This window comes from Bactrocera tryoni, chromosome 4 (genome assembly GCF_016617805.1).
Source record: "Bactrocera tryoni isolate S06 chromosome 4, CSIRO_BtryS06_freeze2, whole genome shotgun sequence".
Classification (NCBI taxonomy): domain Eukaryota; kingdom Metazoa; phylum Arthropoda; class Insecta; order Diptera; family Tephritidae; genus Bactrocera; species Bactrocera tryoni.
In genome coordinates, this window is record NC_052502.1 from 64,119,638 (window position 1) to 64,145,674 (window position 26,037).

General features: G+C 33.7%; 5 protein-coding genes across 5 annotated transcripts in view; 2 read left to right on the top strand and 3 right to left on the bottom strand.

Annotated features, from left to right (window-relative positions):
* LOC120773902 (nose resistant to fluoxetine protein 6-like) overlaps positions 1–15,395 on the top strand; it is a 23,779-nt gene extending 8,384 nt beyond the window's left edge. The window contains exons 2-11 of the mRNA XM_040103082.1: positions 1,266–1,522; positions 7,170–7,378; positions 7,453–7,532; positions 7,591–7,775; positions 7,855–8,015; positions 12,817–12,985; positions 13,251–13,444; positions 14,076–14,392; positions 14,457–14,605; positions 14,671–15,395. Of these exons, the coding sequence (XP_039959016.1) occupies positions 1,266–1,522; positions 7,170–7,378; positions 7,453–7,532; positions 7,591–7,775; positions 7,855–8,015; positions 12,817–12,985; positions 13,251–13,444; positions 14,076–14,392; positions 14,457–14,605; positions 14,671–14,955 (2,006 nt within the window). The 3' untranslated portion in view covers positions 14,956–15,395. The remainder of the gene's footprint in view (positions 1–1,265; positions 1,523–7,169; positions 7,379–7,452; positions 7,533–7,590; positions 7,776–7,854; positions 8,016–12,816; positions 12,986–13,250; positions 13,445–14,075; positions 14,393–14,456; positions 14,606–14,670) is intronic.
* Positions 15,385–18,029, bottom strand: LOC120773905 (probable 60S ribosomal protein L37-A). Its single transcript, XM_040103085.1, has 3 exons — positions 17,948–18,029; positions 17,526–17,661; positions 15,385–15,657 (listed from the first exon to the last, which is right to left on the bottom strand). Exons 1-3 carry the CDS (start codon positions 17,948–17,950, stop codon positions 15,515–15,517), a joined length of 282 nt encoding a protein of 93 aa, XP_039959019.1. The 5' UTR covers positions 17,951–18,029; the 3' UTR covers positions 15,385–15,514.
* A 1,901-nt stretch (positions 18,030–19,930) lies between these two features.
* Positions 19,931–20,890, top strand: LOC120773904 (gametocyte-specific factor 1 homolog). The gene is made up of 2 exons (XM_040103084.1): positions 19,931–20,293; positions 20,452–20,890. Exons 1-2 carry the CDS (start codon positions 20,114–20,116, stop codon positions 20,761–20,763), a joined length of 492 nt encoding a protein of 163 aa, XP_039959018.1. The 5' UTR covers positions 19,931–20,113; the 3' UTR covers positions 20,764–20,890.
* LOC120773903 (uncharacterized protein DDB_G0283697-like) lies at positions 20,819–22,374 on the bottom strand. Its single transcript, XM_040103083.1, has 2 exons — positions 22,102–22,374; positions 20,819–22,033 (listed from the first exon to the last, which is right to left on the bottom strand). Exons 1-2 carry the CDS (start codon positions 22,276–22,278, stop codon positions 21,104–21,106), a joined length of 1,107 nt encoding a protein of 368 aa, XP_039959017.1. The 5' UTR covers positions 22,279–22,374; the 3' UTR covers positions 20,819–21,103.
* Positions 22,375–23,025: 651 nt separating this feature from the next.
* On the bottom strand, positions 23,026–24,542 carry LOC120775907 (probable RNA 3'-terminal phosphate cyclase-like protein). Its single transcript, XM_040106298.1, has 4 exons — positions 24,408–24,542; positions 23,597–24,343; positions 23,380–23,536; positions 23,026–23,318 (listed from the first exon to the last, which is right to left on the bottom strand). The coding sequence occupies exons 1-4, from the start codon at positions 24,468–24,470 to the stop codon at positions 23,140–23,142; spliced, it is 1,146 nt and encodes a 381-aa protein (XP_039962232.1). The 5' UTR covers positions 24,471–24,542; the 3' UTR covers positions 23,026–23,139.
* Positions 24,543–26,037: the final 1,495 nt, after the last annotated feature.

Below are 26,037 nucleotides of genomic sequence, written 5' to 3' on the forward strand. Positions count from 1 at the left end.
TTAAAATTAAAAAAAAAATAAATTGAAAAAAAATTAAATATAAAATTAAAATTAAATTAAAAATTAAAAATAAAATTAAAGTTAAATTCGAATTAAAATTAAAATTAGAATTAAATTTTTTAAAACTAAAGTTATAAATAAATAGAAATAAAATTAAACATAAAATTAAAATTAAATTGAAAATTAAAAATTATATTAGAATTAAAATTTTTGAAATTAACGTTATAAATAAATTGAAATAAAATTAAATATGAAATTAAAATTAAATTGAAAATTAAAAATAAAATTAAAATTAAATAGGAATTAAAATTAGAATTGAAATTTTTAAAATTAAAGTTAGAAAAAAATTAAAACTAAATGTAAAATTAAAATTAAAAGTTTCATCAAAAGTAAAATTTAAACTTAAATATAGTAAATTAAAATAAAATGGAAGGAGAAAATTAACATTAAGACGGCAAACAACTAAATTTGAAGATTAAATGAAATTTAATTAAAACTGAAATAATAACAAAGAAGAACAAAATTAAAATGCAGACTAAAGTTATTACGAAGTAAAAATTTTAATTAAATTTAATGAATTATTTTTTTATAGAAAATTTTAATTAAATTTAATGAATTATTTTTTTATAGATTTTTTATATATGTTATAGATAAATCCATAATTAAATTAAAGATTTGTAAACAAAACATTTTTATTGACAATCCAAATTTAATATACCAATAAAAAAATGAATAATAAAATTTAATTTAAATGTAAATTAAAAAATGATGATTAATACGAAGCTAAAATGCGATAAGATATAAACAATAATTAATTTTTTTTTTAATTTGTATCCGTCTTTCTGATAATTTTATAATACACTACATACTAAACGCCTACGTATTTATGTATGCACATTTCCAAAAAAATTCTGACTTCTCTTATATGCATTACACTTGCTTACTATCCTATCCAATGTATACCACACCTTTCCAACAATTCTATTTTTTATTTGAATGTGTTAATTTTGACGTTAATCCACAAGTTGACCATAAAAGATGTGCAAAAACGTTGCCTGAAATGGTGACGTGCTCATATCGCGCCTAATTTGCATATGAATTTTGTGCTTATTCCATAAGTCCGACAATTAAACATTTAACTGTAATATTAGACAACCATTTTTGCAACTATTTTATGCTATAACTAGTATTTGTATTTCTAACTACTATTTTTTATTAATAACATACAAATTTTATAACTAAAATCGTTTCTTTTACGTTTACAGTGCATGACGCCACAGGCAAGATCACTTCGGGCATACTCAATGGCAACATTAATCAGCCGGGTGACTTCGATCAGTGTCTGGGCATCAGCAGCGCTCCGGATGACGCAGCAGCAGTCGACGATGAGGCGGATGCTGAAATCAAGGGACAGTATTGTTTGGCGTACGCACAGCCGGTGTTGCCACATAATTCGCAACGTTTGCGCGCCTTATTCAAACTCATACAATCGCACGGGCCTTTCAAGAGCGAATTCAATGATGTAAGTGCATTTCTCTCAATTAGCAATTCAATTACTGGCGCGCACAAGTTGTAGAAAAGCAGATTATTTGCACGCCTAAACAATGTGTTGTTAAGTTTTCTGTTATTTGTTAGTTTATTTGTTGTGAGTGGTATGAGCAAGTTCGCTGCTTGAGTCTTTTGTTTGACAATCGAAATGTTTTGCTATTTATACAGCCAAGCGCTAATAAAATTACATCATTATTAGCATTATCATGCGCACACATTTTACACACACACACACGACGATACAGAATTTCTCACGCACCTACAAACACATACACACATGCAGTATCACTTTTAATATAAACAAATGGTTTATTAATCGTTCCACGTTGCAACTATTTTTGCCTTAATTATTGTATCTTGACATGCAATTCACTTTAGTGCAACGATAAAAATAATTTAATTAACATAAAGCTTCAATTACAGCCGCGTTTACAGCTTATAAATTGCCAAATTACAAGCGCTTGTGAATTTATCGGCGCAAATGTTTTATGAATGAATGCGTTTTGCATGTGACGAAATAGTTTGTATGTATGTCTGTGTGTGATTTGCATATTTGTACGGAAACACTCTCATAAATAATTGTACTTTTATTGATGCGCCACCGGAAACAAAGCATGCGAGAGCCATTTAGTTTATAGAGTAGTTTAAGCTAAGCAAAGGAGAAAGAGAAAAACGTTTGTGAAGAATAAGGGAATAAGATTAAGGTGTGTGTAAAGGCAGCTGTGTAAATCTACGAAAAAAAATTACAATTAAAGAGCAATTAAAATGAAAATTTGAAATAAAATTAAAATTTATAATAAATTCTTAACTAAAACTGGAACTAAAATTGATTTTGGAATTACAATTCAAATTAAATATAAAAGAAAAAAGGAAGTAAAATTCAAATTTAAAATAAAATCTTAACTAAAACTGAAGTTATTTTTGAAATTAAAACTTAGATTTAAAAAAAAAAATAAACTTAAAATTAAAAAATAAATAAATTGATGACTATAATGGCATGATAAAATGAAATTTACATTTAAAAATAAAATAAAAACGACAATTAAAACTAAAGCTTAAAGTAAAAGTAACTGAAATTTAAAATAAAATCTTAACTAACACTAAATTACAATGAAAATTAAAGTTCGAATTAAAACTAAAAAGCAATTAAAATTTAAATTAAACTTTTATAGAAATTAAATTTAAAACTAATTAAATTAATTGATAACTATATAAAATTAAATAGTTCGTTATTGCTATAAAAAAATTAAAATTTAGGACTAAATTTTTGTCAATTTTTCTAACAATTTCACTTTTATTAAAATTTAATTGTTAAAAATCACAAAAAAATTAAAAAAGTAAGACAAAAAATTTATTTAATATTGAAATTAAAATCAAATGAAATTTAAAATGATAATTCAATTAAAAAGAAAATTAAATCAAATGAAATTTAAAATGATAAATAAACTAAAAATAAAATTAAACTAAATAAAAATAATATTTATTTGATAGCTAAATAAAAATTAAATAAATCAATTTTAATGAAATAATTAAACGTTAATTTATAAATTTAATTAGTAATAACATAAAAATTGAAATTGTTAAATTTCAAAAAAAAACATTAAAACAAATTAGATATAAATTTAGTTAATATCGAAATTAAAATAAAATAAAAGTTAAATCGATAATTAAATTAAAATTAAACCTAAACTTAAATAAAATTTAATTTATAACTATATAAAAATTAAATAAGTCAAAATTAATAAAAAAATTAAACGCTAAAATTAAAAATTTTAAGTAAAATTGAAGGGTTAATTATATATTTTCTTTGTTAATTTAAATATATATATATATATTTATACATATAATTTTTAATTTTAATAATATTTGTTCATTTTTCTAATAAAAAAAAATACATTTTTCTAATTAAAAAAAAAATCATTTTTTTTATAATAATTACAAGAAAATATTAATTTTTGAATTTAAAAGAGTACTCTTTTTTAATTACAAAAATAAAAAATACTGTTTTTAAAACTGAATGCAAATTAAAATTAATAAATAGTGTTAAATCTAAAACTAAAAGTAAAAGCAAAACTACCAAAACATAATGAATTTTTCTGTAAATAAATGTCAGATCGTCAAAATTGATAACATTTATTCTAACCACTACAGCAAAAACAAATATAACGCATTTATCGAACAGATTTTTATTGTTACTTAACAAAGAAAGAAAAATACTTAAAATTTTACTGAATCAGCGAGGCTTTTCCTCTCCTCTTCCACTCTTATTACTAATTAATTTAAACCATAGTGCCTTTGTCTCTAAAGACCCCAGTCAACCGTCACAAATAATAATTTTCAGAAACTCAACTTTAAAAATGGATTCCATTCATTTGGAAGCTTATATATTGATTATTACCAACAAACAAGGTGTTTAATCACAATGGGTCTTCTAGAAGCCTAGATGCATAGTCGGATATCCACCCTACCTACCTATGCCGGTTCCATGAGTAAAAAATTAATAATTAATTGAAATAATAGTAGAAATGAAACAGATTGCAAGGCAAAACCGACATATGCTGACTGCCTAGTTGTAATATTAGATTGTTCGTCGTGTTCTCCTTAGACATAAGTTCTGATCATCGCATTACTTAATAAAATATAAAATGCGAAACTATCTAAAATTAATGTTTAAGCTATTTGTTTCCGCTTTCGGACTACTTTAGAAGTTACTTTAATATTAAATAGCTTAGAGAGATTCTTTGTTAATAAATAGGACCTTAAATATAACCTTTCTGTGGTTCGTTGTAGGATATCAGTGATATTAGACCAGATACCATTTATATTTTAGACGAAGCAGATGGCTCTGATATTTGGCTATTCAATTTTCTTTCGACATCCACTAAAAATTATTGTTGGTCTAAGCTCTCTAACGATGTCGATACAGTTTGATAATTAAAATAAGAAAAAGTGAATGACAGCTGAAATGGACATGCTTTTTTCGCAATCCAATTTTTTTGTCTCATAAAACCAAAATTGAGTTATTTTCATGGTGAAGTCTGATACTTCCGGAATGCATGCTTCGTCTTTAGAATTGGTATTGGATCAAAGAACTCCTTCGTACTTAATATTAACCAGATTTTTATCGAAATCGATTTATAAATGGCTCAAGTAGTATTGTTGTAGGTGCAGCGACTAGCACATTGGCAAAAAATTAACACCGTCATAAATTAAACAATAATTTTTACTCGTATTTGCTTGCACGAATCATGCAAATTTATTTTCAAAAATTATGCCTGCACAGCTAATTGCACGCATTGAACTTGAACTTCAACTTTTATTTGCCAAAAATATTTCTCTCCATATTAGACTTTTCAGATAGTACGAGTATATTCGAAGCATAGTTAACGGTTTATTAACAACTGTTTGCGTTGTTGTTTTTTTCACATCTGCTTTGTCAATGTTTCGTTGACTAGCACGCAAACTTAATTATACTCCGAAATATTCAAAATCAATATTAAACAAAAATTATGCAACTAATAAAAAAACGCTAGTTCACGAGTTAAACGAAGAGTTCATTGCACGCGGCATTGTGCCTTCAATAAAATCGCAAAGAGATTGGCTAGAAAGACATATAAAAAATTAATTAGCAACTGTGGTTGACTTGTTGTTATGGTTGTTAGTGTAAATATTATAAAACGTGAAAGGTTATGCTGTTCTTCTGGTGATTGGGTGATCGGAGCTTAGAATTTTAAAAGTCAGACGAGACGGTAATCTTCATTAGCAAGTTTTATTATCCCTCTCTCTTCCCGAATAATTTAATCGAATCTCGAATATTTATCTACATCTCTCTCTCAAATAATTTCCAATATATGAAGCTTCCTCTTCTTCTTTATTGGTGTAGACAGCGCTTACGCGGTTATATCCGAGTTTACAACAACGCGCCGACCGTTCTTCTTTTTCGCTGTTTGTCGCCAATTGGAAATTTCAGGTGTTGCAAGGTCCTTCATCACATGGTCTTTCCAGCGGAATGGAGGTCTTCCTCTTTCTCTGCTTCCCCCGGCGAGTACTGCGTTGAATACTCTCATAGCTGAAGTGTTTTAATAAATTCGGACATTATGACCTAGCCAGCGTAGCCGCTGTCTCTTAACTCGCTGAACTATGTCAATGTCGGCCTATAGTATATCTCGTACAGCTCATCGTTCCATAGATTCCGGTATTCGCCGTTGCCAATGCAATCATAAATCTTCTGCAGAAATTTCTCTCGCAAACTCGTAACGCCGACTCATCAGTTGTTGTCATCATTCATCTCTGTGCAGCATATAACAGGACGGGAATGAGTGACGGGGGAGTGACTTCTAGTGTTTGATCTTTGTTCGTCGAGAGAAGACTTTTCTTCTCAATCAACTCAGTCCGTTGTAGCACCTGTCGGCAAAAGTTATTCTACGTTGGATTTCGAGACTGAAATTGTTTTTGGTGTTAATGCTATTTACAAGGTAGACGAAATTATCTACGACTTCGAAGTTATGACTGTCAACAGTGACGTGGAAGCCAAGTCGCGAGTGCAACGACTGTTTGTTTGATGATAGGAGTTGTTTCGTCTTGTCCTCGTTCACAACCAGACTCATACGGTTCGCTTCTTTATTAGATGGAAAAAGAGAATAAGCAACGGAGCAGTAGTTGAAGTCAATGATACTAATATCACACTCTTATAGATGATTGTACCTTCTCTATACAGATCTGCAGTTCGAATTATTTTCTTCAGGAGTAGATTGAAGAAGTCGCACGATAGGAAGTCGCCTTGTCTGAAACCTCGTTTGGTATAGAATGGCTCAGAGAGGTTCTTCCCGATCCTGCTGAGCTTTTTGGTGTTGCTCAACGTCAGTTTATACAGCCGTATTAGCTTTGCAGAGATACCAAGTTCAGATTTGCGGCATAGAGGCAGTTCTTTTTCGCGCTGTCAAGAACAGCTTTAATATCGACGAAGAGGTAGTGTGTCGATCCTCCTTTCTTGGGTCAGTTGTTGATTTTTCAGGTCTAAAGGCACACTTCTAAGGTCCAGTCAGTTTGTTGACGGTGGACTTCAGTCTTTCACACAGTTCGCTCGATAGAACCTTATATGCAATATTGCGGAGGCTTATCCCACGGTAGTTGGCGCAAATTGCGGGGTCTCCCTTTTTGTGGATTGGACGGAACACACTTTAATTCCAAACTTCGGGCATGCTTTCGTCCGACCATATTCTGCAAAGAAACTGATGCGTGCTCCTTATCAGCTCTTCGCCGCCGTATTTAAAAAGCTCGGCGTAATCCATCGGCCCCAGCCGCTTTGTTGTTCTTCAGACGGTTAATTGCTTTTGAATATCTGAATCAGATTATTTCCTATAAAACCAAATAATATTACGACAATTTCGATTCGTATCTTTTTTGAATTGTGTCGGACAACAAAATAGTGACGAGCGGCACGAAATGAAGGAAATGTTTACAATAACTACGAAAGTTTGACATTTGATGTAGCGTGTCGCAACCTTATCTCTATCACTCATGGCTATACTTCCTTACTATTTTACATCTAATTGTAGGCTTATGAAATATAATGGAGATAACCATGTCTTTGCTAACATAATTGAAATCTTTATTTGCAGCCTGGCCATCGTGTACCACGCTACTCACTGATCAACTGGGGTATTTGTGTGCCGGACGCTTGCAGCTACCAAGACGTGGAGTACACGGTAAAGGAATACCTGAACAATTTAACTACTTCCACCGGCATTTCGTTCCAAGTGCGCGTGGAGCCGAAGTTATGTCAAGTGCGTGACAACAAGCCATGGGACCGCAATACAACATGGGCCGTGTGAGTGCTAATGTCTAGAGCAAAAAAAATAATTTAAATTAAAAACTTGAACTTAACAAATATTCTTATTCTAGGCGCTTCTTTCTCATTATACTCTCCATTACTGTGCTATCGACCATTTACGAGCGCTGCACCAAAGCGGATCAAAAGCCGAGTAAATTAGTATTATATTTGCGAGTGGTATGTTTCCTCAACTTAAATTATACTTGCAGATGAATGGTTCACCGCCTTCTCTTTGGACAAAAATCTACGTTGGCTCTTTAGCACCAGCTCCACGCCGAATGACATTGAGGCGGTGCATGGCATACGCTTTCTAAATGCGGCAATGTTGCTCTTCTCTCACAAATCGATGGCAATGTTCTTTAATCCCTATAATAATCGTACGGAAATGTCGGAGGTAAGCTAAATTAACTTCTTACTTACATACATATGTACATATAGATAATAATAATAATAAAAACTTTACATTTTAAAAGAGCTTGGGCCGCCCTTGGACCGTAATAGGACGTGCTGCCTCGCTCTACACCGATCCATTTCTGCTCTTTAGTGGTATGTTGACAGCATACTCACTCTTCGGTCGTCTCTTCAAGGGGCAGCCAGTGCGTTTGCGAAATGAATATGTCAGTCGTTTAATCCGGTGAGTTTTACGGCATTTTAATGCAAACCATTTAGGTCACAACAAGAACATTAACAAAATTTGTTTTTGTTATACAAAAATATATATTAACATTATGTAAATTGTATTTCACACTCATAAATAATTAATTTTTACCATAGTTCGAAAATAAAGTTCACGATTCATCTAATTTTATTTGCGCTAAGAAAGCATAGAAACATTTACATGACGCAAGCAACATTCTAAGATTCAGTAGAAGCCAGTAAATTGCGTAAATCAAGCAAATTTTAGAAATTTTAATTCATATGTATATGGGCAATATACGACAAGCCGAGCTGAGCTGAGCTAAGCCAATATGTGATCGTACACAATGTACTCAAAATTAAGTGGGTATTCTGGTCTAGACGCATCAATTTTAGGCATTTTTTAAACTAAGATGAAAAAAAATGAAAAACATTTTTACTATACATTTTTTTATATTTTTTTTATTGACTTTTTAATAATATAAAAAAAAAATTGCAAAAAAAAAAAAACAAAATTCGGGCCGGCGGAGTGGGGCTTCAAAAAAAACGGTGCGTCCTGGTTGAGCTTGGGGGGAAGGTTGGTGGAGGGGTCTACTGCCGGGAGCTCTCTATCAACTCCTGTTTCAGACTTCCCGACTATTGTAGTGTATTCCAGGCTGAGGTCGCAGCCATCAAGGTAGCAGCAGATTTGCTGCTACGGAGTGCATCAACTTTCAGAGAAGTGACCATTCACTCAGATAGTAGAGCGGTAATACTAGCCCTGAACTCATTCACAGTGCGTTCAGGGTTGGTCGAAGAATGTCTTAATATCGCTATCTCTAGCAGCTAGAGTTTTTGTGATTAGACTGGTATGGGTGCCGGGCCACAGCGGAATTGCAGGTAATTGCAAAGCTGATGAATTAGCAAGGAAAGGCACTCTAGAATCATTAACGGTAGAATGAGAACGGATCGGTGCTCCTGCATCTTGTTGTGTTCTACTACTAGATAGCTGGGCCACGCGGATGCTCGTCCAACGCTGGGCCAGCATCGGTACTTGTGCGGTTGCAAAAGCCTTTTAAGCCAGAATAGATCGCAGGAGATCTAATGATCGCTTAGCCCTCAGTAAGGCTAACCTCTCATTATTAGTGGAACTCTTAACAGACCACTGTCCTATTGGCTTACATGCGGTAAGAATGGGTATCTTACCAGATGCCGACTGCAGAAGCTGTTTGGAAGAAGATGCGGTAGAAACCAGCCAGCACTTCCGGCTTGACTGTCCCGCATTTGGGAGGTCAAAACTCAGGCACTTGGGGCCCATACCTTTGGACATCCCACCGAACTGGAGGGTGTTGAAGTTAAGCGTCTCTGTGACTATGTATTGGCCACAAAGCGCTTCGCCAATCTTTAAGTTCGAACAGGGGAGTTCTTTTTCAATGGCATCACAAAGGACTACATTATTAGTCTACGTGTGATCTTTGATCAGCCATCTAACCTAACCTAACCTGGTTAACGTGATTTCAACCCTTGTAGAGATCTAAAACACAAAAAGCAAGAATATTCTTCATTAGTAAGGATGTCGTTATTGGGTGGACCATTTTCAAAAAAAATAACAAAATGGCGTCGACTTGAAAAAAGAAATTTTTTTGAACCGATTTTTTCGACCTTTTCGAATTTTTTAAAAATACTTCAAATCAAAATTTTTGGAAATCCAAGGCAGACACGATATAGCATTGTATAAAGAAGATATATACCAAATTTCAAAGGAATCGGTTCAGTAGAACTTGAGATATCATGTCAACCACCTCAAACAAAGTACTTTCGAGAAAAACGCATTTAAAGCTTAGGAGACAATTCTAGTGAACACGTACGTCACGTCACAAAATCGGCTGTATCTCCGAAAATAAGTCGAATTTTGAAAAATCCTTGCAAGGTCATATTTTTGAAGGTCTAAACTTTCAAAATATACAAAAATAGTCGATTTTTTTTCAAAATCCTAGACCAGAATACCCCCTTAAAGCGTACATTGAAGAGCAAATGCTAAAATTAAAGTGACGGGATTACGCCAATCAACATCTTAAGCAAAACGAACATAATACTTTCATAGTCATTGTAACGAAAGCCTTTGGTTAGATCGTAAGATTGATCCAGAATAGATGGATCTCACTTGGACAAATACTCGTCCTTTGTGTTTTCGAAAAGATCACCAGATGCTCATAGATCGAGCAAGCGTTTTGAACTTACCACAAATTTATTAAGGCGATTAATATCAATTCCAGTCACTTCGCTAGGTTTGCCGATCTCAGTCTAGCAAAAGTCGGCCAATAGAGAAGAAAGTGACGAGACTTACTCCATACAATTTGACAAAAAGCGTACGACAAAATATATATCCGCAGCGCATGTAAGCCTATTGTCCAGTCCAGTGTCCAGTCTGAATATCTACAATTGCGGCGATAAGACTTTGCTAGGAGCTAGTAGTTCGGAGTACCTCTATCGGTTCACTCTGGGCCAGAAGGTTCTTGCAGTCGCACAAGGAGGTCCATAGCTTCAACGCCAGAACACAAGAGAACATTGGAAACCGACCCGTTTCCAATCGCTTTCCCTAGCCGAAAAAACGAATGTGATATTCACTTTTGTAGAAATATAAAAAAAATATTTTTAAAGAAAAGAAAAGCTGGCCAATATAAACCTAATTTCACCCACCAAGTCTAGGGGAAAATATTGGAAGGCGAATTTTCTGTAAGGAGCTCTTCACCAGTCTTAGCTTTGGCCCACCAGACACTGTCTTTTTTGAGACTGAAGTGGCTGCTTTAAGATGACAGTAGACGTACTACTACAAAGTGCAGCCTCTTTTAGGGAGGTGAGCATTCACACCGCCAGCAAACGGCAATACTAGTGCCGAGCTCTCTTTTTATGTGCTCAAAGCTAGTCAAAGAGTGTCAGTCCTCACTAGAAACAGCTTCACGCTACTTCATCTTCACATTGGTTTGGATATCTGCACATATCAAAATCACTGGTAACTGCAGACCACATAGACCGAGTTAGATATCCATCAGCATCTTGCGTTCTAGCACACCATAAACAAACCTAGCGTCCCAGGTCAACGACCCACTTTTGTGCGACTGAAAGATTCTTTTGGGCTGATAGTAAAACGCAGAAGCTCTATTGAAATACGTAATAGGTGAGGTGGAAACATCCAAGCACTTTTTCCTCCATTGTGCCGCCTTTGAAAGACTGAGCCTGACACATACCTTGGGCGAACTAGCAGACATAGCCGAAACTGACAAAGGCCGCCTTAACAAATTTGTGATTGGAACAAAGATCTTTGTCGATTTATAAGATCATATCATCTATAATATTATTATCATTACAGGTATCACAACGGAACCACGTTCCAAACTATTAAAGTGAGATCGCACTGTGTTGCGGCTAGTGGAAAAGTAACTTTTTTCCGATTATTTTTTTCAGTGTTTTTAATGATGCAATTTTGTCACAGACATTCCAAGTAAACAAAAAATACATAAAGCTTATTTTTATGTTGGCCCGTTGATTTTTAATTGATTTTAGAAGTCAAATGTACAAAATTTTCACGAAAAGAGGGGATTTCAGGGCTGTATTCAAAATGATCTCATTTGATTTTGGTGACAGATATTTTGATTCGGAAAAAAAATCTGCCTTCGGACAAGTATCTTCTGAAAAACAAAGGAATGTTGTTTGAGACATTTTCTTATGCACCTTTTTTAGAGCGAAAACCCGACTAAAGGTCCATTTTTCCTTTAAATTTGGGTTAGGTAATCAATATCTAAAAAGTCCCAGAGAGTCCCAGTTCCAAACCACTACAGAAATGTTACATAATTTGTTGCCCTCCTGGGAGTTATAGCGATTTTAGTATATCACTCTCAGTATTTATTCCATAGAAATAGAACGGAAATTCTCGGAAACACTTATTTTTTTTATTCTACATTTATTCTAGCACTCCACAAAAATGAGCATAACTCTCTTAAAACTGAAGCTATTGACTTCAAAGCGTTATCAAATTAAAGCTTTTATTATCACCTTTCAAATAAGAAATGAAATAGATTTTGGTTTTATATAAAATTTCAGAGTTTATCAACAAATATCGAAAAATCATGAAAATTTGACGTTTATAATTCTTGTTCGGACCACCCTATACTTTATTTAAAAAACTAATCATAGGGTATTTATCAGAAATAAAAGAAGAATTAAAATACATTTTTTTTGTAAATTTTTCGAACAACTTTTTTTTTTTTACTTTTGTTGAAAATTTGACCCAACAATTTTTTTCGGTGTAAATTTTTTTTTCACTCATTCTGTTTGGGATTTTATTCTGACCAATCTGTAGAAGTTTCTCATCGATACAAATAAAATTACAGTTTAGGCAATATGATTTCCAAAAAATTCCGGTTTCGCAACACTGTGGATCGCTGTTATGATCGACCTCTTAACCTAACCTAACCTTTTTTGCCTGGATGGCTGTTTGTATTTAGAAGATAGCTCTTAGAAATTATAATTACATGTAAAATATTTAAAATATTTTTGATTCAGACCATTAAAATACTGCAAATTAAAAAATGGGGGTAATGGAGGCAACGCCATGTTTCAAGACTCAAACTTATTACACAGATCTATATTAAAACCCCGCATGAAAATTCGGTCTAGGAATATCGCCCTTCCCATACTATTTGTCTTAGGATAAATTTAAAATTTGAAATAAATTTACATGTGTATGTCTTTAAGCCAACTTAGACTCACAGAAAAATACTTTTATTAATTTAATCGATTAAATGCATCTTCTTTCGCAGTATCGTACCCCCACTAGCCGCGCTCATACTCTTCTGCACTTTTGTACTACCATTGTGGGGTTCGGGACCGCAATGGAACTTGGTCGTTGGACATCATGCGGACATTTGTAAACGAAACTGGTGGCGTAATCTACTTTTCATACACAACTACTTTGGTTTCAGTGAAATGGTGAGTAAAAAAGGTCAATGTTGAAATATCTTAAGTGAAAATGGCGCTAAGACATAAAAAGAGCAAATTTACAATTTATGTTATGTATTAATTACTATTAGAAAGTTCACTACTAGCTACTTTTTATATAAAATGAAAATATCAAACTAAATGTACTTTTTGGGTTAAAAGTTAATACAGAGAGATGAGAGTTAACTTTTTTCGATCTATTTTTGCACAACTGAATTCTTTTTTAGTTATTAAAACTTTTCTTTACTAATTGCAGTGTTTGACACACACACATCACCTGGGTATTGACACCGAACTCTTTGCCGTCGCGCCTTTAATGATACTAGGTCTGTGGAAATGGCCAAGAAAGGGTTTATTCACTTTGTTGTTACTTGGCGCTATTGGAACTGCAGCTCGCTACTACACCACCGTCGTGAATCAGCTGTCCAATTACATATACTTTGGTACAAAGTGAGTAACCATTTCATTCCCAATCGTAAATGTTGAGAGATTTGCTTTCTCAAAAAGTAAGCAAGAGTTATGATTCGATTGTTTGCTTGAAATTCCCACTTTATTATTTGGTAAATAACAGATTTTTACACTGGAAATTTAGATCAATGCCACAACAGTCCAGGATACATATGCCTAAAACAATAGTGATATTTCCGAAGTAATTGTTCAGATCGAACCTCTATAGCATAAATGTATGTAGCTTTCTTTCAAACTAATGGACCCAAATCAAGTCCTTATATGGAAAACTTTTTATTTGACGAGGAAATTCCTCGAGAAATTTGCCATAAATTATTATCCTAAGCAACAATTCAACCAAGGAAATTTTTCAGATCGGACCACTGTAGCATATACTAGCCCTACAAATTGTCGATTTGAATTAAGTTCTTCTAGGACTAATTTTTTATTTGTTTTGTGAAGGGTATTATTATAACTTAATAACCGATGTTAACGTTCCACCTTGTTTTTTTTTTAGTTCGATCCAAAATATTAATTTTATTTTCAGCCTTCGCAAAATATATTTGAATTTTGATATTAAATATCGAACGAATTTTTAAACCATATTTTATGTTCTCATTTACTTCACATTTAGTATTCAACGCCTCTTCCGCACAGCCGACTACATGTACTCATTCCCACCACACCGTTCTACAGTATATATCATGGGCATTTTGCTTGGCTATTGTTTGCGTAAATACCGTGGCATACAACTAACGAAAACACAGCTACGCCTTGGCTGGGTAGTGGCCACGGCATGTGTACTTGTTTCACTGTTGGGACCCGCACCAATGGGCGACATCAACTACCAGTACAACACTACACATGCGGCCATATACGCAGCATTTGCGCCGATTGCTTGGTGTATATTCTTTGCGTGGATCGTTTTTGTTTCGCATAATGGCTATAAGAGTGAGTTCAGATCAACAAAAATTATTTATTTTATCATTGTTCATTTATTTACTCCTCTTCTTAGACAAATTCACAGAGATGCTTTCATGGAAGGGTTTTCAAGTGTCTACAAAATTGTCCTACGCCATTTACCTAACACAATTCCCGGTATTTTTCTTTAATGTTGGCCGTCGGCGTCACATTCATCACTACTACAACTTTGTTTCCATCATTGTAAGTATATCACACATATTTTTGACAAAAAAATATTTAATATTTTTTACAAAATATCTTTACAGCTTGATACCAATGAATTTATTTGCATATTCCTCGCGTCGGTTGCGCTCACAATCTTTTTCGATGCGCCATTCCAAAATATTAAAAAACTTATTTTCAAACGCGCGCCGGCTCCGAGCAACAAACTGGAAAATGGGCATGTGAAGACAACACAAATCAGTAGCGATGCGAAACAGCCACAATTATTAGAAACATATCCCACGTCAGAGTCAAACACCACAGCATCCACAACACTGACCAACAGTTCGACTTCAAATGGGAAAGTCACACATGAACACAGCGAATAGTCATTAGATTTTAGTTCAATAAACTGGTTAATATTTTATTTAGCTTAAAGTTCGTAATTAAGTCATTATTTAATAATTAGCGCGAGGTTTAGTCCATAAGTCTGTGATGCGTACGCCCTTTACTGCTGTAAATTACATACCTTTACCTTCTATATACTATGTACATAAGTATGTCAACTTGTCCAACACAATAATTTTTAATTTATAAATACGCACATTAAACAAATATAATTTAGAAACTTATTTTTTGAGTTTGTTTTCCTAAGCATTTTGGACACCAAACTAACCTTGATGAAGCTTTTATTTTCATATAAAACTTGACAGTTGACACTTAAGCATACTGGAAATGAGAAACAAACTGTAAATAGATAAAAACTGTCATTTACTTTGCGGTATCTTGCTCAAAAAGTTTAAATAAAATACATGCTATTGTTTTTACAAAAAAACAGAATATTTTATTTATCTCCTTTTTAGTTTAACAATTCCTTAAAAAAGAAATCAACCCTAGACAGTAGACACACAAACACCGACTAATAAGCGATGGTACATGTTAGGTCTCTTATTTAGACTGGGTGGTCTTCTTGGGTTTAGCTTGGGTACCCTCACGGAAACCGTTGCGGAAACGACGTCTGACCACTTTCAAGTAACGCACGCGACCTGTGCCAGTGGTCTTCCTCCTCTTAGCCTTCACTGACCAGTTGTCTGAAAAATAAATGGAAATATATTATTATAGTTAAAGCAAAAATTGTGATTTTAAAAATTCATATTGCAAAATTAAGCTGGCATGTGTTTTTCAATTAAGCTAAATGTAAATGGTAAGATAGGAGATACTTGCCACTTTCATACATATACAATTTCATCGGAGATTCAAGAAATATTACTCAAACAACATATTTCAACCTTATAATCCTTTTCATATCTATACGTACGAGCTTATTAAATATCATATTCCTAACGTGCAAAGTAAAGATTCCCATTAAAAACATGCGCTTCAAAATTCGACCGTAATGTATACATTATGACTTTTGGGAACACCTGTAGGTACAGATTTAATAATGCAAAGGAATCGCATATATTTGAATTATCAAATTAATATATGAATTGGAAAAAACTCGTATGTTGTCAACGATAACAAATTTATGAGGTTTAAAATAAACGAGTGTTACAAATAAATAACCAATTTTCATTTAAACAGTACAAGTGTTCTAATAGCACAAAATATTTAACGCCATACGTCGAGTTGCACTTTCTCTTTTTTTATCTGCTATCATGGCACTATCGAGAATTGTGCAGCAATATGTCTGTGGTCTGGTCACCTTAACCTCCTTTTCTTTAAAAATAAATCTTCTCGATTAAAGTATTATGTACACAACAATTAAATTAAATACGGCTGGGATTTAGAATAGCATCCCCCCCGAATTCGGGGTTAAAATGGTTATGTACAGATAGAGGAGATCCACCAGATCAAGAAAATACACATATATAGTTGCCACTGACTTATGGTTTTTGAGACATTTGCCTTTAAACTTCAAAAATTCAACTACTTAGAATGTGTGTTTCTCCCATTTATAATGAATTTTATAGTTTTTTTTAACATTTATATCCACTAACACTTCACTAATTCGTTTCTATGCATTTATTTCATATTTAATTGTGCAAATAGCTTTTATTTAACATTTAACGTTTGTTCAATTATTTTTCTTCACACAATAACAAAAGGGTTGAATTCTAAATCGCAGCCAAATATATTTATGTATAGTCGCCGCTGACCTATGGTTTTTGAGATATTTGCATTCAAAGTTCAAAAATTCAACTATTTAAAATACGTGTTTCTCCGTAGTATAATTAATTTTCCACTTATGTTTTTAACTTTCGTATTCACTAACACTCCGATAATTTGTTTCTAACCAATTATTTTGTATTAAATTGTGTTAAAGTAACTTTTATTCAATATTTAACTTTTGTGCAATTATTTTTGTTCACACAATAACAAAAGGGTTGCATTCTAACTAATAATCAGTGTTTCATTACGTACATATTTTACAGAACCAAAAGAAATAAAGAAAACAAATAATACCCCAATGACGGGAAATCTATCCGTACATGCCCATTTTAAACCCGAAATGGGGGGATGCTATTCCAAAATTTACCCTAGACTTGCCTTTGGTAATTAAATATCAAATTCGACAGTACTGAATACTTTTTATGACTTTTGGGAACACCTGTAGGTACAAATTTAGCAATGCAAAGGAATCGCATACTATATTTGGAATTATCAAATTAATAGATGAATTGCAGAACACTGGTATGTTATTAACGACAACAAATTAGTTCAAATGCATGAAATTGTATGAGGTTTGAAGTAAACGAGTAAATAACAATTTTCATTTACACAACAGCACAAAATCTGTAACGCCATACGTCGAGTTGCACATTCTTTTTTTTATCTACTATCATGACACTATCGAGAATTGTGTAGCAAAACCACGTCTGTGAAGGTAACCTCATTTTCTTTAAAAATAAATCTTCTCGATTAATGTATTATGAATACAATTAAATTAAATACTTACATGAACGCAACTTAGCAGCGGGATATCCACATTGGGAGCATGTTGACTTTTGAATGTGGTAGGATGAACGTCCGCAACGACGGCACAAAGTGTGCGTCTTATTATGGCGTTTACCAAAGCTTGATGTACCTTTCGTCTATAGAAGAAAAGCAGAGTTATTATTAGTAATTTTGATCCAAATCAAGTGGAGTATATTTAATTCGCATTCACTATTTCAAATTTGCCATCATAACTCCTTTAAGAGATTTTGGCTCAGCATATCTTATGAACGGCTGAACTTCCACGTATTTATTTTGCTAGTTCAAAATAACCATATTTTTCGACAAATTCACATTTGAACTTGAAAATGCAATGGTTTTCACTTATTTTCACTATATGATGGCACAGAAATTGAAAGATTTTTACATAAAAATTTGACCTACCATCTTGGATGGCGAACAGCCGTAGAAGAAAGAGAGAAATGCTGTTGGAACGAATTGGAACTGAAAACCAATATGGCGAACAAAAATGTCAAAAGTTGGTGTTGCCATATAATTTCAGACTAAAATCATTAATGGAATTGAAATAGAAAGTCCTAACGTTTATTATTTACATTAGAGGTATTCTCCTGCTATTGCAAAACCCTTGCACGGTGCACGAATTGCAGATTTTTCCACCTAAAGCAACGGCACAACAACAAACACACGCAGAAAAATATTTGCAAGGGCTGTAAAACATGTCCGATCAAAACCCATGTTTATTTTCGTGCAATGACACGTAAAAAAATTATTGCAACCCTGTGCTAGCTGTCATTTTACTTAACTACATATTTTGATGTTGACTTGTTGAGGAATGTAAATTTTAAATAGATTTTATAATTTCTAATTAAATTCTAAGATTTGTTACAGTTTTTTTTGTTGAAAATGTATGCAGAAGGTGCGCCAATTCACAATAGCCATGAATAATGGTCATTTACAATAAATTGACCGAATCAGCCTTTCATATATCACTAGATTCTGCAATGGGTGTTCTCGTGCTCTTGTCTATTTCGGTATAGGATTTTTGCAATCTGCAATCTTTCAAGCGCAAGAGAATCCTCCTATTAATTTTGTATCTAAAAGTGGCCATACACGACACACATGTGCGTTCGATCTGTACGAAATCGTTTCGCCATACACGAGATACAAATCCATTTTGCGTTCGTTCTTCAAATAGTGAATACGTGTGACAAGCAAGCGGAAAATTGTTCGTCGGCGATCTTTCCTATTCGGGGAACGAGACAAATGAGATTTTGAGTGCACACAGCGCCAGACACGACATACATGTGCGCGCACCGATCGTAAAAAATCAAACATCATCGCGAACATGGATCGGTACGCACACAAGCCCATACACGAGTAAACCGCATGCGAACACATACCGATCGAACGCACTTGTGTGCTCGTGTATGAGCACTTTGAGGCAAAGTGGACTTAGACAAAACACAGACAATTTACTTTTAGCCAGTCAAGATATGTAGATATATTGTGAACGTGGTGTAAGTTTTATATAGTGCTGCACCCTTTGTGGATACCTTCCTATATGTTTCTTGTGTTTCCATTTTTAAAGATTTAAGCTATAAATATAGGGTAAAATTTAGATTAGCATCCCCGGATTTCGGGGATAAAATGGGTATCACTGGAAAGGTGGCGTTCTCCAGATCACGAAAATATATACATTTAGTTGCCGCTGACTTATAGTTTTTAAGATATTTGCATTTAAAGTTGAAAAATTGACAGCTTTTACATTGATAATTTGTATATTGTGAGTAACTTTTTCACTTATATTATGCACTTTTCACGTACTAGCACTTCACTATATCGTTTCTGTATATTATTTTTTTTTAATATTTGTTGTAAATAAAGCTTTATTTTAATTATTTTATTTTAGTTACAATTCTCTGCATTTGCACAATGAGAAAGGGTTGCCATGGTTATTTTTTTTCGCGCCGCGCTTCAAAAAAATAACCATGGCAACCCTTTTCTTATTGTGCAAATGCAGAGAATTGTAACTAAAATAAAATAATTAAAATAAAGCTTTATTTACAACAAATATTAAAAAAATTAATATGCAGAAACGTTAGAGTGAAGTGCTAGTACGTGAAAAGTGCATAATATAAGTGAAAAAGTTACTCACAATATACAAATTATCAATGTAAAAGCTGTCAATTTTTCAACTTTAAATGCAAATATCTTAAAAACTATAAGTCAGCGGCAACTAAATGTATATATTTTCGTGATCTGGAGAACGCCACCTTTCCAGTGACACCCATTTTATCCCCGAAATCCGGGGATGCTAATCTAAATCCCAGCCTAAATATATTTTAACGAATAATCCTTAGGAGATTGGAACCGTTTTATTGTAACGGTATTTGCAAGTAAAACACAACAAAAATTTTATGTTGAAGTTTTTCTGCATGCAATAATTGGCAACATTGTTTGGTAATTTGAAATATATGATGGCCACATCTTTACAGTTCCTCCAGAGGTCGGATTGAAATAATACAATTTTTTTGCAAGATCTTTCACATCTTTTTTCAACATATATCCATAAAAGATCCTTGTTTGAATATGTTGCGTCGTGTGGGTGAAGAAGTAGATATTCTTACCTGCCCTTATAACCTATCGCATCAGATATTGCGTTGCCGTTTTCAAGTTCATCTAGTTCGTTGTCGAAAATCGCATCCAGACGCCAAAAAGGTTGTGTGTCCCTTCAACGTGACACACCGGGTGAATGAACAAGAGTTGGATGTAAGTTAGATGCATGAGTTTGTGTCCGAAAGGATGTAGCACTAATCGCCAACAACGATCACACCGATTTATCGCGAATTCATAATATAACGTACACTATTCTTATTTAAATACCATACATAATAATATTGGTTATTTGTTTTTTTTTTTCACTGCAGTGGCACGTAAGCACCTGTTCAAATCGTCAGTCATTTGAAGTTTTTAAAAGTAATGACTCGCATGCATCTGGATCATCAATGTCCACTACCTTTAATGACAATGGAACAGAAGCAAATTCAACTTGGCAAACTGCAAATACTTCTTTTGAACTGGAAACATCCCAAAATTGGGACGATCTGCCAAGTGTACCATCATATGATCCTAAAGCATATGCTGAAAAAGCAAATGTATTACGACAACCTGTTGGAATGAAACCATCAGAAAGAGTTGCATTTCGTAATGCTGAACGCAAACGATTGCAAAACTTATAATTTCTTTAGAGGAAGTGCATTATTTACATAAGACATAATTTCAACAAACATTTGATTTCGTTTTGAATTACCTGTATTATATTTGGAATTTTTGAGCTTTAACTTAATAAACCTACCTACAAATACATATGCGCACAATAAAATTTATTAAACATGTTTACAGCAGTTAAAAATTAACATTACTATAAAATGTAGGTCAAAATATGCATAATGGTAAGGTAACTATAGAAGCGTAGAATTATTGTGGTATCTGACAGTATTTTTTTAAGAAAAAAATTTAAAATATTCTATAGTAAATACTCGTCAGTCTAGACGAATTAAATTATATACAGGTATAAATTTAATAACGATCATTATAACGTGACGAATTTCCGCGGCTATTATTGTACCCACGATAAGCACCACGCCCATAAGATGGCATGCGAGTAGGATAAGCGATAAGTGGAGGATTGCGGCTGCTATTACTGCTGTAATTGCTTATCTGATAAGAGGCACCATTGTCGTTATTATGATATGGCATGCGAGTAGGATAAGCGATAAACGGAGGATTGTGGCTGCTATTACTACTGTTGTAATTGCTTATCTGATAAGAGGCACCATTGTCGTTATTATGATATGACATGCGAGTAGGATAAGCGACAAAAGGAGGATTGTGGCTGCTGTTACTACTGCTGTAATTGCCTATCTGAAAAGAGGCATCATTGCCGCTATTATAATAAGGATCGTCATCAATGTCATATGCTCCTGGCAATGGCTGGATGTGGTCGTTGGAATATCGGTTGCTACTAGATCCAAAAGAAATTCGCGGTGGTATTTGAAGAGGTGGTATATGCGAACCACGTACATGAGTACGTTCGTAGTGAGCAGAAGACTGTGGCGATCGACTTCGTGATCGTTCCCTCTGACGCGGAGGTGACGGCGAAATGGAGCGTATCCGCTTAATTGAACTTAAGTCTTCGTTCTCATCTTTTTTAGTAATATCATCTTTAAAATCATCGTCACTTTCACTGTAACTCTCTTCATCGCCCAAACGTTTACGTTCCGTTTTAATAAACTCTTTTCGTTCTGCTGGAGCAATTCCCAGGGGTTGGCGTAGAACCTCTTTCTCCTTTATGAATTTCTGAGGATCGTAATCATCAACTTCTGTATCATCCCAATTTTCTTCGCATTCAATCGGTGCATGAGAAACACGTTCTTCTTCCTTTGGTTCTGCTGCATCGTATTTATATTGTGTTATGAGTTTTCGATCCGGACAGTTTGTAACATGAAGCTAGAATGTAATATTTTTTATAAAAAATAAAAATGTTCCAAATAAATATTCATAAATATACTATTTACACAGAATTCTGGTTCAGGTATGTGATGAGTATTATTAAATGGACATCTTTGAAGTTGAAGTTGTGGATAATTTTCACGACACTTGATAAGATGAGGTTGTAACCGTTTCCGTAGCAACCGATGCGCGGGATTGTATGGACACACTACTACATCATCATCGTTCTCTAAGGACAACATTATTAAGGATTCCTGTTATTGTAAATATAGTTGCCAAAATTGTAAATCTGTACTCAAAAACACAAATTAAATTGGAATATTATCTCTGTTATTAATGTATGTATGTAACATTTAGTTCTGTTCGTTTTAGAAGCATGTGCTACCAAACATTTTTCTTCTAACGTTGCCGTGTGTGGAAACTTTTTTCAATGGAGCCAGCTTTAAACAAAAATAATATAGATCCTTCGTTTAAGCTTAATGATGGCTTGAATGATGGAAAGTATACGTTTTAAACCGTGAAAAAAATAATTTTTTCATTAAAAACCAAAAAAAAAAATTGTTTTTAAAAGCATGAACCATAGATATTCATAAAGTAAAATTAAACAATAAAAATAAAAAAATTAAGAACATTTACGCTGTGCTGAAAATTTACTCTTAATTTAAAAAGTATCTCTATTCGTATGCTTGAAATTAATTTAAGTTCACAGTTTTTTGATCAAACTTGGTTGCACTGTCAAACATTTGTTGTTGCACAGTTGATAATTCAAATCAGGTTATAGGGCATTCCATTTGCAAAAAAAAAAGTAATAAAATAGTTCCGAATATTAAAAGAACATTTTTCATATATTTTGAGTAGCATTGGGAGTTTTTGCTTATTAATTCTTAAGTCATTATTACATATTTTTTTCATATAATTCCAAAAAAAGCTAAACAAACGATTTTAAGATTGTTAAACAACGCATAGCCCCATAAAAAGTTCGTAAAGTATTCTTGTTTTTTCTGAAGATTACATATTTTATTTGATATAAAATGTAGAAATGACCGGCATAATAGCCTCATAATACATTTATGCACCAAATATTAACAATCATTTTTAAATTTTTAGTTGACACGTTTACTTATATTCGTATAACCGATGCCTACACATGTCATCAGCACTTTTTGGGCGCCTGGCAAGGCATCTTCTTCGTCATCATTTTCTGGGTTTTCTAGCTTAAACGTTATTGAAAAGAAGTCTCGCAAATTTTGTAGGAAATGTATTGTATAAGTAGAGAGTGGGCCTGCAATAAAACATTTTAATTAAATAATTTATATTAATTACATTACACAAAACCCAGATACCTGTTAAAAATTTTGAAACATTTTTCTGACTCAAAGCCATAAATAGGGTGACAAGCCATTGATACGATGAATCACAAGAGCCTCCCCGATAAATTTCGTCAAGCAATTTCATTGCAGCTTCGCGTCCCAAATCTTCAGGCACAGAAGGATCTTTCCCCTATAATAAATTAAAAGCAAAATAAATCACAGGAATTTCATTATTTTATGAAAATCTTACGTCCTCTCTGCTGTTTGAAATGCTTTCAGCGCCATAGCAAACATCATCAGTTGTTTCTGCTATCAAACAAATACCAAAACCTGGTGAATTACCAGACATTTTGCCACGATTTTGATCAGTGTATATATATACGTCGGGAAGAAATTTTAACATTACACCTTTTGCCGCTTCCACAGTGCGATTGGCCATTGCAGGCGATACTTTGCATGCGTAGACGGTACCGCGAATACGCTTAACCATGCCTTGAGTTTGGAATTGCAGAGAACGTATGTTCTTACGTACCGGGCATCGGAATTGTACTTCACCACCACCAAGAGGTGCTGCACCTCTTTTAACAACTTTAAGTTCTAATCCTTCATCCACAACTAAAAATCGTTTAAGAACCGGAATTGCTGAACCTTTTATGTGGTCTACTGATGGTGAGTCTTTACTATTTGTCACGCCTTTTAAAGTTGCATTAATGGGATTTTTACAAAACGGACCAAGAGCTATTAGCGCATCCAAATAATAGCCTATACCACGTTGAATACAGCAATCGTGATGCAGCACACCACCGTGCAAGAGACCCGGTGTAAACAGAACAGAGGTGCCCGAGGGATTGAGTTCAATTTTGGTACCATTTGTTAGCTTATCAAGTAACCTTATTAGACCGATTTCATATTCACGCAAACCGGGAGCCGTATCATCATCTATGCGAATTTGTGTTATTTGTACAGGCTTTCCACTAAGGCAAGACAGTATAAGGCGCTAAACAGGAATCAAAATTCATATTAGTAATTCAAATGCTCACGTCAATCCCAATGAAATTTACCTGCTTGAGAAAATTGCTGCCACGGTATATGAGACAATTACCTTCCTGTGATACGGGTGGCATGTTGAAACTTTAAACTTAATAAAATATTCAAAATAATTAAAGAAACTAAAAAAGAATGCACATTGTTTTCATTTGTAGAGCGCACATGTGAATATATGGAACGGATAAATGTCAAACAATGTAAACAATAAGAGTTTGGCAGTACTATTTTTCACACTGAGAAAAATAAATCATATTGATTAAAACACAAATAATATGTACATTCTATGTATATGGGTTTGACAGGTCATATATTTAAATACAAAAATATATATTTGCTTTGGTTATTAATAGATTCGATATCGTTGCACATGTGCTCATATATAATTGGGTGTGCATGTAAACAAATATGACAGACCATAGGCATAATGTTTGTAAATTTGTCTAGATGCAACATTTGTACATATGATGTAAATATGTACACAAATGCTTCATGCGAAATCTCCGTTGACACGGACAAGCAATGGTAAAGCTCGCGTTTTTTGCTTTCATGTCAAAGAGTCAATCTGTCGAAGGACTGACGCGACGTCAAAGCGTCACAGCATTGTGTTGTTGGTAGAAAATCCGAGCTGTGCCGAAAAACTAAGCAAACGATTGTCTATTGTCACCGCTTCCCTTGCCGCTCAAACAGCTTCGCCAACAAACTTTCGTAAATATGTATGAATATACATTATAAGTATGAGCCTGCATACATATCGACGCAGATTTTTGCGAGCCACGGAAAAATATTTTAGAATTGACAAATATTATAAATTGACAACAGCTATGTTGCCACTTTTGTCATTTTTTACTGTGTTTTGCGAGTTTGCGGGGTTGACACTTTTCCCTTCTAGCAAAATATCAGAAATTGTTCAATTTATGATTTTTAGCTTTTGCCATCGTCGCGAAAAGACGCAAAGGCATGCTTTTATGAATGAAGGGAGTTTTCCGGTTGAAGCACGCTTGAGTTCATGAATGAGAATGTTGTTGTTGTGTGTTTGTCTACAAATTTGGACATCGGCTATTTGGCTGTCATGCCTATTGACTTGTGACGCCGCTGATGCTATTTGAAACCATTATTGTTTTTGTATAACAATATTTGTAATTTTTGCGGATGACATATCTACATGTGTACGCATATAAGTTTGTATGTTGTGTATGCATTATTTGTGTGGGAATGTCATACGCACATATTTATGTATGTACATACATATGAGCAGCGCGCACTTGTTATAACTGATAAGTGATAATATGATTTCAAATCGCGAAAGCGAACATAAACACATATGGTCATGATATATGTGAATATAAGTTTTGAAAGATAAAATATACGATTAATGTATGTACATTTATCACTATTGTAATACATATGTATGTATGTTTGCATATAAAAGTATAATAAGAAAAAACGTTTACTCCGGCTGCACCGAAGCTGATATACCCTTCACAGGTACATTTCTTTTAGTAACTATGTGTCCAGTTTGTATGGAAACTATATGCTGTAGGGTATATGCTAAATGCGAAAACTTTCCATACAAGCCCTTGATTCCGATCGTTCGGTTTGTATGGAACCTATAGGCCATAGTGAGCCGATCTGAACAATTACTAT

What these genes read in the sequence shown, in the direction of transcription:
- LOC120773903 (XM_040103083.1), bottom strand. Translation starts at nt 22,278, where the DNA reads ATGTTGTCCTTAGAGAACGATGATGATGTAGTAGTGTGTCCATACAAT. An exon ending in TACCTGAACCAGAATTCTGT is followed by an intron (nt 22,034 to 22,101) that starts GTAAATAGTATA and finishes ATTACATTCTAG; the next exon opens with CTTCATGTTACAAACTGTCC.
- LOC120775907 (XM_040106298.1), bottom strand. Translation starts at nt 24,470, where the DNA reads ATGCCACCCGTATCACAGGAAGGTAATTGTCTCATATACCGTGGCAGC. An exon ending in TTTCAAACAGCAGAGAGGAC is followed by an intron (nt 23,537 to 23,596) that starts GTAAGATTTTCA and finishes AATTTATTATAG; the next exon opens with GGGAAAGATCCTTCTGTGCC. An exon ending in TGTTTCAAAATTTTTAACAG is followed by an intron (nt 23,319 to 23,379) that starts GTATCTGGGTTT and finishes GTTTTATTGCAG; the next exon opens with GCCCACTCTCTACTTATACA.
- LOC120773904 (XM_040103084.1), top strand. Translation starts at nt 20,114, where the DNA reads ATGTTGCGTCGTGTGGGTGAAGAAGTAGATATTCTTACCTGCCCTTAT. An exon ending in TGAATGAACAAGAGTTGGAT is followed by an intron (nt 20,294 to 20,451) that starts GTAAGTTAGATG and finishes TTTTCACTGCAG; the next exon opens with TGGCACGTAAGCACCTGTTC.
- LOC120773905 (XM_040103085.1), bottom strand. An exon ending in CGCTGCTAAGTTGCGTTCAT is followed by an intron (nt 15,658 to 17,525) that starts GTAAGTATTTAA and finishes TTTATTTTTCAG; the next exon opens with ACAACTGGTCAGTGAAGGCT.